At 38.6% G+C, this 15,082-nt stretch overlaps 2 protein-coding genes across 3 annotated transcripts; one reads left to right on the top strand and one right to left on the bottom strand.

Moving 5' to 3' along the window:
- The first annotated feature begins 698 nt into the window (after window positions 1-698).
- On the top strand, window positions 699-7,150 carry LOC103711667 (transcription factor MYBS3-like). 2 transcript variants are annotated; one of them, XM_008797910.6, is made up of 4 exons: window positions 699-1,776; window positions 4,111-4,319; window positions 4,579-4,602; window positions 6,333-7,150. In XM_008797910.6, exons 1-4 carry the CDS (start codon window positions 1,506-1,508, stop codon window positions 6,786-6,788), a joined length of 960 nt encoding a protein of 319 aa, XP_008796132.1. In that variant the 5' UTR covers window positions 699-1,505; the 3' UTR covers window positions 6,789-7,150. The 2 variants fall into 2 exon arrangements, with proteins under 2 accessions (XP_008796132.1, XP_026662237.1); XM_026806436.4 differs by lacking the exon at window positions 4,579-4,602 and having other exon boundaries at window positions 703-1,776.
- Window positions 7,151-9,807: 2,657 nt separating this feature from the next.
- LOC103711666 (uncharacterized) lies at window positions 9,808-14,307 on the bottom strand. Its single transcript, XM_088723848.2, has 5 exons — window positions 14,102-14,307; window positions 13,785-13,923; window positions 11,478-11,704; window positions 10,632-10,889; window positions 9,808-10,331 (listed from the first exon to the last, which is right to left on the bottom strand). The coding sequence occupies exons 1-5, from the start codon at window positions 14,141-14,143 to the stop codon at window positions 10,020-10,022; spliced, it is 978 nt and encodes a 325-aa protein (XP_088579974.2). The 5' UTR covers window positions 14,144-14,307; the 3' UTR covers window positions 9,808-10,019.
- Window positions 14,308-15,082: the final 775 nt, after the last annotated feature.

Raw genomic sequence — 15,082 nt, 5'->3', positions numbered from 1 at the left:
AATGCTTTCAAAAAAGTAAAAATAAAAAGCAAGTAATAGCATAAGTTTCGTGCAAATATTATTTGTGATGGCTAAGTTTTATAAGAATATTTTCTCATTTGTAGAGAAACAAAATTAAAAAATCACACTGGTGCTATTTATGTAAAAATATTATAATAAATTGACTCGGATAGAGTCAGTCCCATTGTCCGCTAAAGAAGGGGATAGAGTCAGTCCCAAGGTGGTAGCCCAGTTGGAACGGGGCGTTTACTTCCAACCAAGTGGTTCCAGGTTCGAAACGCGCGGGCGTCGATTAAATTTGGGGACCGAATGCTCCACGCCTGGACATGGAGTCTGGAAGTGCTACTAGTCGGCTGGTAGCCTGGGTGGTGCCAGGTGTGACGTACTCACACGGAGGGTCGGTTCGGGTAACCGAGCCGACTCACGGGTGGGGAGGGTATAAGTAAAATAGGTCGGCGTGCCCAACACACGACCCGGTTTGCCCGCATCGAACATTCTCCTGGTGGGGTGGGGGGCCCAGTGGGGGCTGCTACGCGGGGTTGGGCTTGTCCCTTCCTCCCCCCTTCTCCTTTTTGTTTAGCAAAAAAAAAAAAAAAAAAAAAAGAAGAAGAAGAAGAAGAAGAAGAAGAAGAAGAAGAAGAAGAAGAAGAAGAAGAAGAAGAAGGGGAAAGAGAAGTTAGCAATTTTTTATTTATTTGCCACTAAAAAGTTTAGAAAGGGAAAAACAAACTAAAAATATAATGAATCAAAATACTTTCAAACCTAATTCTTGTAGAATCAAACCATTTTGAAAGGAAGTAACAAATAAACAATGATTCAGGATAATTTAATCATCTCCTGATCATAACATCTCGTATAAAATATTGTGCGCCATGATAAAATTCTTTTCTTTTCTGCCGATTTATTTTTTATTCTTTTTTCAAATTATTTTTTTAGGGAAGCCAGATAAAGCTTAGGCTGCTTAGCTCCTGCCAGGCTAGCCTGAGCGATAATGGTACATGCTTCGAGAGTATCTGCCACGTGGCCAATCCGACGTGTTCCCAAGGGTTAGCGTGGCATCTTTCGTGCGAAAGAAGAAATCACCTTTCTTTGCGCGAATCCACCGTTGGATGGCGCAATGTCCGCTTCATGATCCGTGAGACGGATGAAGGAAGGTGACCGGAATGCTGCTTGGGGGCGCAAATCCAACGGCCAGCGTCGCGAAAGAGCATCAATCATTCTTTCGCGCGAAAGATGCAACCCGAACCCGTGCCGAAAGCACAGGGAGAGGCATCCCCACCTCTCCGCCAACTTCTTATCTCTTGCCATCTCTTCTTTTCAACCCCCTTCCACCACCCCGCTCCTTCGCTTCTCCTTCTCCGCGCTTTCCAACCCTAATTCCCTCTTTTCCTTTTTTTTTGCCCTGTGGTCAGTATTATCATCTCCAAACCCTAACCCTAATTACTCTCTTGGATCGGGTGGGGGATTTGTAGCTTAAGGAGAGGAGAGGGTTGGTGGTGGGAGAGATGACGAGGAGGTGCTCTCATTGCTGCCACAACGGCCACAACTCGAGGACGTGCCCTAACCGCGGCGGGGTGAAGATCTTCGGCGTCCGCCTCACGGATGGCTCCATTAGGAAGAGCGCCAGCATGGGCAACCTCTCCCACCTCGCCGCATCCAGCGCCTCGCCGCCCGACGGCCCGGACCCCGGCGCCGCCCCCGCCGCCGCTGCGGAGGGCTACGCCTCTGAGGACTTCGTCCAGGGCTCGTCCTCCAGCTGCCGCGACCGCAAGAAAGGTGTGCCATTCGTGGTCTCTTTTCTCTGTTCCATCTCGTATTGTGAGTCGAAAGACCGTTTCTTTTTTTTAAAAAAAAAGAAGTTGGGATTTTCTTTTCTTTTTTTTTTGTATTTCGCTGTTTAGATTTAGATTATTTTCTCTTCTCGTAATGTTAATATGGGAGAATACGGCAACCTATTTATTCGTTCATTTATATATTGTCGTTCTAGAATCCCTCCCAAAAATGAATCCTGGCTTCAAATGTAAAATTATTTTAGGTTGAGACTATTTCGTTAATATAACAGGTTTTCTTTAAGGAGTGGGTGGGCAATGTAGTGAAAAATACTTAAAAGTAGTGGGTTTGGTAGTTACTTGAGGAAAGTTCATCTTTTTTATATAATCTCAATGTGTATTATGCCCTTCTCTCATAATGTTCTATAAGTTAAACATGCGTATGCTCTGTGGAAGCCATGTACATGCAATATCATTGTGCAGGAATTCTGTTTCCATTCAGTACTTGAGATGCTTGGGAGCTAAGTGGGTAGAATTTATCAAGGCTGGTGCTTATGTGTATTGTGACTTTTCTGGGATGAGACTGCTGTTCATTCTGACGACAACTTCATTCTATTTCCATTCTTTAGGCATATCCTCTGTTCTAATAGAGTGAGGATAGCCAGACAATCAGCATAATGTCCACTTGTTGGCTTTTGATGTAGAGGAAACGGGAAATCGAAAGGTGGCAAATCCCATGTTCTAATAAAAAGTGAGGATAGCAAGGCAATCAGCATATTGCCTGGTTGTTGGTTTTTAATGTATAGGAAATGGAAGACTTATGAGCATCCGTGTGTGCAAGCATATATTTATGTCTTGATATGTAGGTTGATAGCTAGTAGGCATGTGGGTATATATGTATTTGACAAAGCTTTCATCTTAATCAAGATATTATTTTGTGTCAGTATTGGGGACTCTTTGATACAATATATGTAATCTTGGCCTCTTATTATATCTGCCTATGTAAACTGATATATCCCATGATATTGATAGATATGATAAAAAGATGTTAAATGAGATATTTCAATATTTTCTTTACAAACTAAAATTGGTTTCTCAATTTCTAAATTTTAAAACCAATACCTTAAAACAATTAATCTTGCTTCTATCATATTGCACACTATTTTGATATCTTGGTTCCTTCATTTCAATCGAGATCTTAGAATATTGCATTTCTTTTAAAATCTTTTCAGCCTTCCATCATGTCTGAGATAAGCTGCGATCTCAGATCATCTAGGTAATGGCAATATGTCAAGATGGTTGGATATCAGCCTTTAAAAAAACTTTGGTCTTTGGCTTCTTCCCATATGTCAAAAAACTCTGCACAAACTTTTCATAGCCACATCTAGTGGGTTTTGTTAGGAGGGGGATTTAGGACAAAGAAAATATAATTTTTAGAGAAGAATCTGTCTATAAGCTATAACAGATATTTTTTGATGACTGTTCAAACAGTATGAAACCCTCCAAAAAAATGCGAGTTGTATTACGAACTCCTATGGATGAGTTTCTTTATTGAACTTCAATGTATTTCACTACAATCAAAATACATAAACTAGTTATGTGCTTATTAATTTCTTCACAAAAATGAAGATTTATAACTTTGTAATTTTATCTATCCATAAGTGTGTACATTTAAAGAGCAACTTATGTCAGACATTTCTTACATTTCAAGAATCTCCACAGTAGACATTCTAAAACTGCATTGCAAGGCAGTATGTTGGATTACTGCTGAGCTTGCAATTTTTTTATTCTTATTTTATTTGTTAAGTTCTTGGCCATGCATATATGGAGTTCTGTGTTGTGTAACAAGAATACATGATTTAAGTCTCCATTTTCATGAAATATCGATTGAGTTATATTTTTGTAATGGTTCTTCAGTAATTAGTAATATATCAGCAAGTCCTTTCTTAAGCACTTTGTGGAAAGTTGTTGCTCTTTTATGATAACATACCACCTGACTTGGGTGGTCAGTTTGTCTATCTTGAACTTTTAAATTCTGAAACACACACTCATTCACCTAATATCAAGCATAGGCATCCCTTTAATTATATGCAGTGGATAAGTTATCGCATGGGTGGTCTCAGTGCACTTTATTGGACTGATATTGAAATGTGGACTTGGGGCGTGCCCTTTACTGAGTTTCCTTTCTGCTTATAATGTTATTTCTCTTTAATGATAATCTATTTTAGACTAATCTTTTTTACATGTTTAGCATTGCTATCTGCAAAATTTCAACTGGAGGCCTACTTTGTAAATCTACTACTGCATGATCCTCATCTTTTACGTGATCATTGATTTGCAGGTGTGCCATGGACTAAAGATGAACACAAAATGTTTTTACTGGGCTTGCAAAAGCTTGGGAAAGGCGACTGGCGAGGGATAGCTCGTAACTATGTGGTATCAAGAACACCTACTCAGGTGGCTAGTCATGCTCAAAAATATTTCATTCGACAAACCAATTTGACTAGAAGAAAGCGAAGATCTAGCCTCTTTGACATGGTACCCGATGAGGTTATTCTTTCTCTCTCTCTTATGTTGCGTTATTCTTTCTCTCTCTCACACACACATTTATCATGTATTGTGTGCATACATTATTTGTGTGCAAAAATGCTATCACATATTCGTGCTTGTGTACTTGTATCTGCAAGAACAGATGCATACTATGACACAGTAACTAGTCCTCTTAGGGTTAAGCAATTTAGGATCTACAGGTTACTTCCTATTTAATCAGCTCCACCATAGTTAACCCTTTCTTTTATTATCATGACAGGTCACTGATCTTTTTTCGGAACATGTAAGTGGACAAGTTACTTCCAACATTTTCTCTATGTTTAAGAGTTTGTTATAATTTCAAGGCATTGTGAAGATAATGTACAACTTTATCACCCATACCTTGTTCAAGTCATGAAGTAACTTTTTTTGCCGGGTTCCCCCACTGGTGGCTTCTTATCTGGTTTCCTTCTCCAACACTCTCTGCTTGAGATAGCAGGAACAACCCATATATGTTCATATGACAGCATCCTCATAGCACCTCCTGTTGACTCATTTCCTCCATCAGCACCATTGTCTCCTTAAACTGAGAGAACCTAGAGCACCACCATTCTAGAGCTTGTAGCACAGAACATTTGATTGGAGAATGGCACCTACAGATGTCCCCAACCCTTCCACAGATGGGTAAAGTTGCGAGGAAATAGAGAGGGAGAACCTATCTTGGTTCTCACCAAAACCAGTGCCTAGGTCAACAAATGGCCAGGCATGTAAAAGCACGTTATCGAAAGGGAGAATTTCTGTAGCTAGTAAATCAAGGATGTCCTACCCACCAAACAAAAAAAAAATAAATCTTTGCTAGTTCCTAATATAAGAAGCAAATATTCCTATTAAATCAAGCAGGAATTATTAAATTTCGGATACATGATTTAGACCTATTTATTGAGATCATCTTCTGAGTGAAGCACTTCAAGGCCGTACCCTTCAATTTTATATGTCATTTCTGCAACAGTATGCTGAATTTCAGATAGTCTTAGGTAAAATCCAGAGAAGTCAAATTCTTACTCTGCTTGCGTCTTCTTGAAATAGGATTAATTAAATATTGGGTAACTTTCTGTAATAGCTAGGGCTGCAATTTGGGTGGGTTGGGTCAGATTCAGCGTAGACTCTTTAACCCAGCCCAACCTCTGCCAACCCTCTCCCAATCCAACCTGGTCTCAAGTTGGGATTTCTTTAACCCAACCCAAACCAAATCCATCTTAAGTTAAATTCAAGTTGTATCAGGTTAATTGGACCAGGTTGAGTTGGACCGCATTGATTGGATAGGGTTAAATAAGAATCTTAAGACAGGCAAAAAGGTTGGGACATTTTTTAGTAGATTGGTTTTTGTTGGGTCGAGACCTCAATTATTCATCAATTTAGATGGTGCACTTATACATAATTTAACAAGACGAAAGAGATAATTATATAAAATACATAAGAAACTTGAAACATAAATATGAATTGCAAAGACAAATATCAGTTATTTATTAATTTATATATCAGGTTAAGTCTGGCTAGTGTTGGATTCAGGTTGGGTTTAGTCTCAACCCTAACCCAACCCAACTTGAGGCTGGCTAGTGTTTGAAGTCCAGGCTCAACCCGAATCTATAAAACCTTAACCAACCCTATCTAATGAGCGGGTTGGATGAGTGGGTTTGGGTTGAGCCCATCCCACATTACTTCCCTACTTATAACGTGGATAACCCAAGTTGCATCCCTAGTTATAACTGCTATCCCATAAACCTGTATTGACAGGGAGTAACAGGAACCTTAATAAAAAAAATAAAAATAAAAAAAGATGGGAGTAACAAGAACGTAGTGGTCAGATGGGATAAAAATTCAAAGAGGTCAGAACTAAGTTGTCTGGTTTTTGAAATTATCTCTCTGTACCGTTATAGAAAGCAGCGAGTGAGTCTGGGAGGAAACCTTTAAAATGTCACATATAATTTATGTGATGTCAGTATTCATGACTGTCATGCTTTGTAATTTTTTCAGCCAGTCGAGCCCCAGCCTACTCCAATGAACTGTGAAGAACCAGAAATGCAATGCAGCAAACCACCGTCAGAACCTCCAGCCATGGATGAGGAAGCTAAGTCAAAGCATTCTGATAATCCAGTTGTAGAGACAGCTGATCCGGAGCCAGAGACCTTGCAATGCAGTTATCCAGTGATACCTCCGGCTTATTTCTCACCCTTTTTTCAATTTTATATCCCTTGTTGGCCAGGTTACCAAACAGATGCTTCAGAGAAGCAGGGACATGAAATTGTTAAGCCAACAGCAATGCATCCAAGGACTCCCATAGACATCGATGAGCTTGTTGGCATGTCGAAACTGAGCATAGAAGAACCAATGGGTGAAAGAGCACCTTTATCACTGTCATCAAATCTGCTTGGAGGATCAAGTAGGCAATCTGCTTTCCATGCTAATCCATCCACAAGGACTCAAGCATGAATTCTTGCACCAATCATAACCATGCAGTCTAGGGATCCGACTGTTCATTTGGAGCTGCATTGGAGCTGCAAACTCGAGGCGTGCTCAGTGGTGACCAACCTTGCTGCTTTCCTGTTAATACAAGATAAATTAACTGCATACTGGACTGTTTAATGCAGTTTATATGCAAGTGTTTTTCTGTGTAATTTGTTTACATGGTAGATTATAATAGTGACCAACTTTTGTTCTTTTGAAGTAGTGACTGATAGTCCTGACAGTTAGCCTTAGGACTTGTAGTACAGATTTCACCATTGCTGTTTAGTTTATATCCCGCATCTATTTATTGATAGAAATGTTGATTTTGGAGACCTTTTATTGTTGGAGTTCCCATGTCTAGCAAAGCAAATCTTCCTTTAAATATTTTTTTGGCTTTTCTGAATTTCAGTATTGGCTTTATTGGATGTTTGGAAGTAAACAGAACATTATTGGGCTGGTCCATGTGCTCTTTTATCTGTTAAGGATGATGTAATTCTAGATTCCTTCGCTCATATTCTCTCAAAATTCATGCTTTTACATTTCAATTTAAGTGCTGCATTTCCCAAAGTCATCTTGATGGCCTACTATTTCCCAATTCATTTATGCTAGCCTCACTCTGCAGTTTCAGCTTGCTATTTGATCAGCAGCATTGCCAGCATTAATCTTGAGGGCCAAACATTTGAATATACTGCTGATGTTAGGCTTTGATCTTGATGCCTTTTCTTAATATTCCAGTGCCCCATCATCATTGTTGATTCCTTTATTTTATTTTATATTTTGATGTTTCATTTTCAACCAGAGGAATTTATTTCATAGTTTTGTGATTTTTGATGTCCTTGACATGCTGGTGCAGAATTCACTTGGCCTTCGATCAATATTGGCTGCTTGTATCTTAGGTAGAGCATGTTCCAATGACAGGCCACTGTATCGATAACTTCTAGGGTTTTTTTCTTTTTCTTTTCTTTTTTTTGAAGTATTCTAAATTCTAATAATGTATAATTTATAATAGCTCTCTCTCTCTTCAAAGAGAGAATCCCTATGCAGGAACTTGAAAGAGGACTAACATGTTACCCAAGGTGTCTGATGCATGAAAAGTGGATAATTAATAAAGCTCTGGAGATGTTGATCATTATCATGCATAGCATCTGTTGGATCAAGGTTGTTTTATATCGAAATGATCATGAGATTTTTTTTTTAACTGATGATGATTTATTGATGCACATAGCAAATATGAATGAATACTTTATTAAAAATGGATAACTAAACAATTCATGTATCTTTTTTTGTTGGTCAAATCCTATTCTGAATTATGATTTAGCGCCTGAGGTTATCCGCCATGCAACCAAGTTTGCATTTAGTTTTAAGGATTAAAGGACTAAACACCTTTTTTATCAGAACTTTGCAACAAAATTCCATAGCCCTCTACAAGATCAGGCTTTTCAGATGGTGGTCTCGACTCGTGTTCCAAATCGGTCCACATCAGTCTAACGTAAGCCCAACCAAATTTTCAATATAAACGCACGTATGCAAAAATCTCTTTATTATTATTTTTTTTTTTGTGAAGGGAAAAACCTCCTTCACATATAAAACATACCTTGCGCACTGCACAACTTGGTCCAAGCTGGCCTGCATACTTTTGCCGCAGGTGAGGTCCAGACTTCAAAAAATGCATGGGTCGGCCAAAAATAATCTTTGAATGGGCAAAGGATTGGGGAATCCTTGGTATCTGACTTCTTTACAAGTTTACATGTAAGTATATTACCATATGCACGCATATTATGTATTGTTTGCTTGTATCATTATTCCATAATTCAACATCTAACTGAAGTCAATTTGGGTTGATGAGCATTAACATACATGTATCTATGTAACTATCACTGTTTTTAATGTGTAACTAATCAGCAAATCTGATTTGGTGGGAGGAGTTATATGCTGATGTGCAACCATATTTAATGACTGTTCAGTTTTCTTTCAGAACATATTTTATGCGAAGCAACCAAGGATGTGTTTAATTGAATAAATTCGTCTTGGTTTGGAATAAACTTGTTTTAATAACACTCAACAAACCAATTCGAATAGCAGCTCTTATTCCCGCAAATAGAATCCCTCCTGTTTGGGTAATTTTTTAATAACACCTATTTATTTTTATGTTTTGCATAAACTTGTTTCGCTGGTAACTCGACCTCACTATCCGGATAAATTTGTTTTAATAAAACTTAACCACCCTTTCAGCGGAGCAGTTCTTATTCCATCAGATAAGGCTGACTTGGTTTGTCTATATTTACATGATTTTTTTTGGTAGTAGTGCATCCATGGATGCATCAATAAAACTAAGCTTCGGACATCCATTTATTTGTAAGCATTATTGCCCATGCATTTTTCTCAAGCGACCTGGTCCCATCAGCAGCTTTCATGCTTCAAATTTTACAATTACAATCGAATCAGCAAGGATTCGGGCTGGGCAACTCCAGAACTTCTTCCAATCAGATTATATGACTCCAACCATACCTGCTTAATTACATGATTACACCAATCAGATTTGAGACCCTCCGTGTGCACACATCCAATTAGACAACCAAAAATAGGTTGCTCCTGTATACAGGCAGCTTCCCCTAATTTATCTTTCCAATCCTACATCTTCACAATGAGATTGGACCAGCAATTTAGGGTTAGGACTGATCTAGTAACTCCATTTTGAGCTCTATCACTCGCAAAACTATTAATAAAACTGTTTATATTTTCAAGAGTTAATTTAGATTTTCAATGAGATAAACATTTTCACCTGCCGGTATTCCCCACTATTGCAAACTCCCAACCATCTGCGCTGCCTCGAAGCCCATCCACTCACATGTCGGCCTGCTGGGACTAAGAATTCGCATGAAATTGCTTCTCAGGCTGAAGATTGCCCTCTCTCAATATAGACATAAGCATGGAAAACAATTAAGAATCAAACAACTGCTTTTCTCATTTGGTCCTATGCCATTTCTTAAGACCCAGAACAAAATAAAAAACATCAAACACTTGTTATTGACAAATTCTAGACCATGATTTTATTACATGTTTATGAAAGACAGAAGCAGCATTTATAGTAATATATATATATATATATATATATATATATATATATATATATATATATATATAATATCCATATGATTCATATTTTTCTCGGAATTATTCACCAACAATTTAATACACACAGAAGTCACACTTCATCTAGCTATCAGGCATCAGCACTATGGAACCAGAAGTTTTCCTTGCTTCAAGATCAGCATGGACACGTGCTGCATCAGACAATGGGCAGGTGTGGTTGATGCGAACCCGCAGCACACCAGATGCAACATTAGCAAAGACCTCCCCAGCAGCTTCCAGAAGCTCTTCGCGGGTAGCAGTGTAATGCATGAGACTAGGCCTGGTGAGGAACAAAGATTTTGGAACAAGGTCGCTTAGTGGAATTGGATCTGGTCTTCCTGATGACTGCCCAAAGCTGACCATGTATCCACGGGACATTAAGCATGCCAAGGATCCCTGCATATGAGAGAACTCTCAAATGAATCTCCAGTTGCTATTACGTTGCTTTACAATTTATATTTTCTTTCACCACTGTCACAGCTAGCACCCAAGGAAGAAACATAATTTCATGGAAAGATTTGTACTTAAAATGCAAAATAATATTACTTATCAATCTGAACAGCACATGCCATTTCAGTTCTCCTTACTCATCATGCATAATTAGTCAAAATAAGGCATGAACTGAATTCTAATATGTACAGCGATTAGACCATTAGCTGTAAAGAGAAATATTTCAGCAAAGGTAGTATACCCTACCTGGAATGTATCTCTTCCAACAGAATCATAGACAACATTAACTCCTTTGCCAGATGTAATCTCATTGACCTTGGCTACAAAGTCCTCCTTTGTGTAAATTATGATATGGTGGCATCCATCGTCAGCTGCTTGAGCTGCTTTCTCTTCACTTGAAACAGTTCCAATGACTGTGGCACCTAGGGCCTTTGCCCATTGACAAAGTAGAGAACCAACACCACCAGCCGCAGCATGAACAAGAACAGTGTGCCCTGCTTTCACCTGGAATCCAAATAGAATTAGATCCTATTAATTTAAACAGTGCAATACAGAATGATAATCAATGACTATTGTCACATGATCCTCAAACTTATGCAGCTTAATATCACTGATGGTTAAAAGCAAAACCAGTAAAATCATTTAAGAGATTTATAGTCATCTCAAGAGCCATTTGGATTTCAATCAACATCATAGTAGATTACAATTAAGACCGTGTGCTCTTACAGGAGAAATTGATTGGTGGCATATTTTGCCAGGCCAACAAAAAGAAAGTCTAATCGATCGAATATGTCATGTCATTTCTTGTAAAAGGTTAATGTGGTCAGTTAGAGAAGTAACATTTATGCTGTTCATTGAAACTATATCTCATGTAGCAGCACGTATGGGTGCTTGTGCATGTGTGTTTTCTTCCCCCGAACATGTAAGGGGTATTCATACTAGTAGTAGCATTAAGAACATAGAGCCAAGAACAGCAAAGTCCCTAATTACTCCACCTTAAGTTGGCTCACAAGTGAGAAAAAATAGAACTACTCAAATAATTATGCAAGAGATTACAAAATGTCTGGAAACTCGGAAATGAGCAGAATCAACCTTGAAGCATTGTCGAAGTAGAACATAAGCAGTCATGCCCTTCAGCATAACAGATGCTGCTACTTTATGATCAACTGAAGGCGGAACAGGAACTGCAACACTTGCTGGAAGAATTTGCTCTTCAGCATAAGAACCCATTGGATTGCCAGCATAAGCAACAATATCCCCTACTTTTCTTCCAGTAAGCCCAGGGCCTACGGCAGTTACCACTCCCACAGCTTCCATTCCTGAATATATAACCAGTGAGATCACAATCACACAACCAAAAAAGGACTGGAAACAGAGCAACCACCAGCAAACAAGAAGCCATCGTATCAATACTTGCCTATTGAACTCTTGTTCCAAGTTATGACAAAGTGTAAAAAATGCAAATTCTAAATCTTATTTTTTTTATATATTTTGGATAAACATCATTAAAATCAACAGTGTCCATCCTTTAGTGACAAAGTTAGGAAGACCAGTGGAGAATGTCTGGCATAAATTTTCACTTCAACATAATAATAAAGTTTCAAGCCTTTTATGACTTTGCGAGAATCAAGTCTCAACTCAAGCATCAATTTATTAAAGAAGAATCAATACATAGTATCTCATAGAGGAGTGCGTACCTACCTAGCTTGCCTTGCAGTACATATGTATTTTAATCTCAAATTATCCTTTTATAGCTAAATAAGGAATAAAAAAGACGGAAGAGAAAAATCTGCTGAGATCAAATCAGTAAGTGTCACAAGAATAGAAACCCAAGGTGGCCAGACTAGTTACAACATGAATCATGATATAAACTATCACCCAAAACAAAGCAGCCAATATATGGAGCCATCAATAAACATTCTAGCAAATTTGGTATGAGTCCCCTCAAATTTGGTCTCTCTCTCTCTCTCTCTCTCACACACACACACACACACACACACACACCCACCAGAATACAACCAGCTTTTTGAATCTTATATTACTAATCTTTGTTATCTAATTGCTATCAAGGCTGAGAACCGTAAAACTGGTTAGTGACTTCATGTATACTTTAAAGCTACCATTGAATATATTTTGGTCCCCCCTCAATCTAGACTTTTAAGCTCACTCATGAAACCCCGCTCAAGAAAATCCTCCAAATCTACAGTACATAAAGGCAAGCCATCTCAGGCAGTTTTCCCTCATTAAAACTTATGTAACATTCTAACTCTACCCTTCTAATTTTACCAAGATTAAAAGCCTCATCTCAATTATGCTCACATCTCTTTCCATGGCTCAACATTTTGTGTCATACAAGTAAGATATGTCACAATAGTTTCAACAACCGCATACATCTCACAAATCAAATCTTCTATGTCCACATTGAATTTATCTTGTTTGAGACACCCATATCTCATATGTTAATCAAGCCAAGATAGCAAAAGCTAGCAGGCTGGTACCTCTTAAAGCGAAATTCTATTGCATGCTTAGTTTCACATTGAGTTGCATTTTTATGTGCTCTGTTTTGGTTAAAGTAACTTTGAACATTCAAAAAAAATGAAGCTCTCTTACTTGTCTTAGCCGATTTAAATTTCACATTCACAACCCTAGAAGATTCACCAACCTAAACTAAATCCAGTATTACACAAAGCATGGATCTCTTGATTACTAGAAGTTAATGCACATTTGTCAACTGTTTTGGTTAATGCATTTGCCTTGACTGACATTTACTAACATTGTTCTTCTTGCACTGAGTGTATGAATCTAAAACTAGTAACCAATACCTTACAATCCTTGCATGTTGATCTTCCCTTCTTTTGCTGAAAAAGTAAGCTATTTTTGACAAATTTGATCCACTATTGGATGTTACTAAATGCTCATCTCTCTTCTTGGATAATATCTACTGATTTCATAATGCAGATAATATCTACCTATTTCATAATGCGATATCTTGGATTCTTATGTGGATAAGCTTTTCCTCTTTTGTATCTTCACCTTTTTTGGAAACACCAATTACCGGATTTCAAAAAAACATCACCATGCATCAGTTCTAGAATGCTTCACCTTGAACTAAATCCTCTTATAGAAAAACTTGCAGAATAACGAGAAATCATCGCAAATCACTCTAAAACTTACCGACCCGTACTGATCCATACCGACGTATCGTAGCTACTAGTAAGGTACCGGTACGGTACATAACATATCGGTACGGCATACAGTACCGGATAGCGGATCTTGCTCTTTATAAACAATTAATCAAGCAGTTTCATAGCAGGCATCACCTCAGAAAAATCTCTTTTTTTTTCATCATTTATCATCCCGAAACATCAAGAAAAAAAAAATAAGTAAAAGAAAATCTACCGGGAGTGAAAGGCATCTCTGCTTTGTATACTCCTTTGCGAAAATACACATCGATGAAGTTGACGCCAATCGCTTTGTTCTTCACCCGGATCTCCCCCTCCTTGGGTTCCCCAATCTCCACATCCTCCCATTTCATCACCTTTTCACCATCCAAAAAAAAACAAAGGTTAGCAATTTCTTATCCAAGATTAAAAAAGGGATCGGGAAATAGAAGTAGAGACACCGAATTAACGGGGAAGAGGGCGTCAGATGGTATGGCATAATTTCAATAACAAATACTTAAAGAATAATATCAAAAGAGAGATGAGAGAGCGAGCCTCGGGGCCGCCGAGCTCGTGGACTCGGATCGCCTTCACCATCTTCGCCGCCGCCGCCGCCGCCGCCGACGCTCTGAACGTCCGGACGGCGGGTTTGAGAGGGGAGAGGATTTAGGGAATTTTGGAGCAGACTGGAGTGGGTTTCAAAAAAAAGGGGGTGCTGAGGAAAAAGACCTTCTAGAAAGTGAACATATGATCCATCATCGGGTGGGAAGGTTCTGAATTTTGACGTGCCACAAAATTCTTGATCAAATTCTGATCATTCTTTCGGTGGGATGAGGCCTCGTACAGGCTGCTATGCGGGGGCGTGGACTTGTCACTTTTTTCTTTCTTTTTTCTTTTAGCCAAATTTTTTTTTAAAAAAACTGCTTCTGCATCTCAGTCCGGGGCGAAGATAAAGATGGCATAGGCTGGTCTAAGCCATGCTCAGTATATAGTTATGCTGGAAGATGATTCGGTTACGGTGATCGACTGAATCCAGAAACATATCAGCGGTATGGATGAGTGCCACCCCTTGCTTCGAGATATTCATACCATAGTTAGTGGCGATGTGGCCTTCCAAGCTGAAGCTAATAGGGCTGCAGATTGAGTGACCTTATTTGTATGTGGCTGATTACTCTAGAGAGATCTATTGTTTGGAAATAGAGAGTTGCGTAGAGCACTCCGAGACTTACTGTTTTTTTAACCTTTTTAGATATATCCGTACTAGAATCGTATGAATCATCTGTTGCAGCCAAAAAAAAAAAAAAAAAAAAAAGGACCCGATTCAATTGGGCTTGATAAGGCGATGCTCGGTTTCCTGATTTCACGAATTTCACAGAATTGAGGTTTTAAGAAACCTACTTAAGACATCCATGATTCGAGGAATTCCATGCTAGAAAGTCTGCGGATCTACATTTTTTTTTTTTTTTTGCTGTAAAAGAATTAGCAAATCACAATATTTTACCGCATTAGCTTCCGGTCATTACCATTTACCACCCT

Source organism: Phoenix dactylifera, chromosome 6 (assembly GCF_051530095.1).
Source record: "Phoenix dactylifera cultivar Ajwa chromosome 6, Ajwa_hap1_PhDact_Kaust_v1.1, whole genome shotgun sequence".
Lineage (NCBI taxonomy): Eukaryota > Viridiplantae > Streptophyta > Magnoliopsida > Arecales > Arecaceae > Phoenix > Phoenix dactylifera.
The sequence above is the reverse complement of the archived record's forward strand: the minus strand, read 5'-3'. Positions and strand labels throughout refer to the sequence as shown.